Below are 2197 nucleotides of genomic sequence, written 5' to 3'. Positions count from 1 at the left end.
CCATGAAATTAGATGACTTTAGAATTAAAATTAAATATGGAGCAAGGAATGGCTACCCTGAGTCTTCAAGAAGGCTACACCCACGATTTTGTGCTGCAGTTGAATGCCTGGGGTTTCTCTTTGCTGGGTGGTAGGATTGGATGCCACATCTGCAAGGTTCAACTTGTTGGGAACCCAATGGGTATAAACAAACCTCCAAGGGAAGATACAACAGAAGCTGCATGCTCACTGAATATACACAACTACAGGAGAACTGATCACCAAGGAGACTTTAAAATGGAACTCCTTTCAAGACTCCTTCTTAGAAGGCACACATCGGTATGATGCTCATCAAGAAGCTGGATGAATTCAGAGGTATCTTGTTTATCTTGTATCATCCAGGAAGTCTTCAGTGATATATATTCTTCAATATTTATGCCGGAAAATAGGCTTCATTCTGCTGCAAAGATTCATTTGCTTGTAGCTACCATTGCACTCCAAAAAAAGACTGCTTAAAGCAGTGAGGCACTTCTGGGAAAAATTTCTCTTGCACTTTGAAACACTACAAAATTAGTGCTAGGTCCTTGAAGTTTTAATATTCTTATAAGAAAAATACTTGATAGGAAAAAAATATCAGTCCATCAATATGTAAAAAAAAATCATTTTCTAATGCAATATAAAACCTCCAGTGGCTCCAGTGAATACTTGGCACAAGACTTGAAGGAAGTCAGGACATGTATTCCAAACAGGTGAGCCTAACATGGACGCTGCCTTCCTCAGGCTATACTAACCTTTACTGTTGAGGAATGTGATGGAGAAGGATGGGTATCAATTTTGCGACGTTTCTGTTCTGTTGGGATGAAAAGAAATAGTCACAATTAAGGTATGTTTCCACTTTTCCCAAACACTTAAAAAAAACACACCAACTTCTAAGATTCTTAAGTATTAGTTTCTCCCTTTAAATTACACCAAAGGTAAACAAGTAAAAAGAAAGACAAACTTAAACTTGCCCCTTTCAGGCTCTGTAATATCTGATCGGGGAACAGGTGATTTCAAGGACCCAGAAACTGGTGTTTTCTCTCCTCCTTTAACATTTTCCTTTGATTTCATTTCCTTTGCTATATCTCGTTCTCTGGATGGCTCCTTCTCTCTTTCCTTTTCTTGAGTTGACTTTGATTCTACATTCGGGACAGTGGTCTTGAATTTCTCATCTTTAGCTTTTTCTTCCTTCTTGAATTTTTCTTTCTCTTTGTCAGATTTAGGTGTTCTTTCCTTTGTCTCTCTTGCTTTTTCATCTTTATTTGGCCGTTCTTCCTTTGGTTTTTCTTTACCATCTTTACCAAGTACTCGGGCCTCTGGAGTAGTAGCTGGAGTCTTTTCTTTTTTCTCTTTTTCTTTCTCTTTTCCTTTTTCTTTGTCGTTTTCTTTAACAGTTTTGCTGCTTAAGAAGGAAAACATGAGATTTTAAGACAAAATGGCCATAAAATATATTCAGTTATAAATCATAAAGCCTTTTTTTTTTTTTTTACTAACTTCAAAAATTTCAGAACTAAGAGTAACCCTTTGAAAACTAAAGGACAACTTTAAGACAAAAGGGAAGTACTTCTTTATCCAATAAATAATAACCAAATTCACAAACAGTAGATTAAGAAAGAGTAATTAAAGTGATGCTGGGCCTTTTTGTATATGTTCATAACCTTTGAGAATTAAAAGTAACAAAAACTATCCCGTAAGACAACCCAGGGTGCTATGATCAGTAACTGGATCACTTAGTTGGATGGATCATTGGTCTAAATCAGTGTATGCTTCTCTCATATTATTCTTACCTAGACTGTCCACAGCAAACACCTAATCATAAAAAAATTTTTTCAACTTCAACACATACATTCCCCTGCATATTCCAGTAGAGGAAACAAAGGCAGTTTCAACATTATAAAAAATGTGAGGAAGGTAAGCATATCATCAAATAGCAGTATATAGAAAATTTTTAAGTTCAACATAAATGAGTTTAATAGTATTCAACTATCATCCTCTTTCATTCATGTCTAGTGAGGTTGGTTAATCATATAAGAATTCAGAATTTTGGTCCAGAGCACAGTGTTCCTACCTGTTAGAGCCACTATTTCCATTACTTGAATTCCCTTTTGGTGTGGCACTAGAAGCTTTATTAACAGCTTTCACACCACACTGAGATCTCTCCCTTGATTTATCTGAAATA

General features: G+C 35.9%; 1 protein-coding gene across 1 annotated transcript in view; it reads right to left on the bottom strand.

The window, feature by feature from the left end:
- Positions 1–2197, bottom strand: part of LOC104980959 (THO complex subunit 2-like) — a gene marked incomplete at both ends in the record, with an annotated part of 113276 nt that overhangs the window by 19789 nt on the left and 91290 nt on the right. Inside the window, 3 exon segments of the mRNA XM_010829845.1 lie at positions 771–829; positions 990–1420; positions 2087–2189. Of these exon segments, the coding sequence (XP_010828147.1) occupies positions 771–829; positions 990–1420; positions 2087–2189 (593 nt within the window).

The sequence above is a fragment of the Bison bison genome, unplaced genomic scaffold (genome assembly GCF_000754665.1).
Source record: "Bison bison bison isolate TAMUID 2011002044 unplaced genomic scaffold, Bison_UMD1.0 scf7180017864508, whole genome shotgun sequence".
NCBI classification, from domain to species: Eukaryota; Metazoa; Chordata; class Mammalia; order Artiodactyla; family Bovidae; genus Bison; species Bison bison.
Note: the sequence above shows the minus strand (reverse complement) of the source record. Positions and strands in the feature narration are given on the sequence as shown.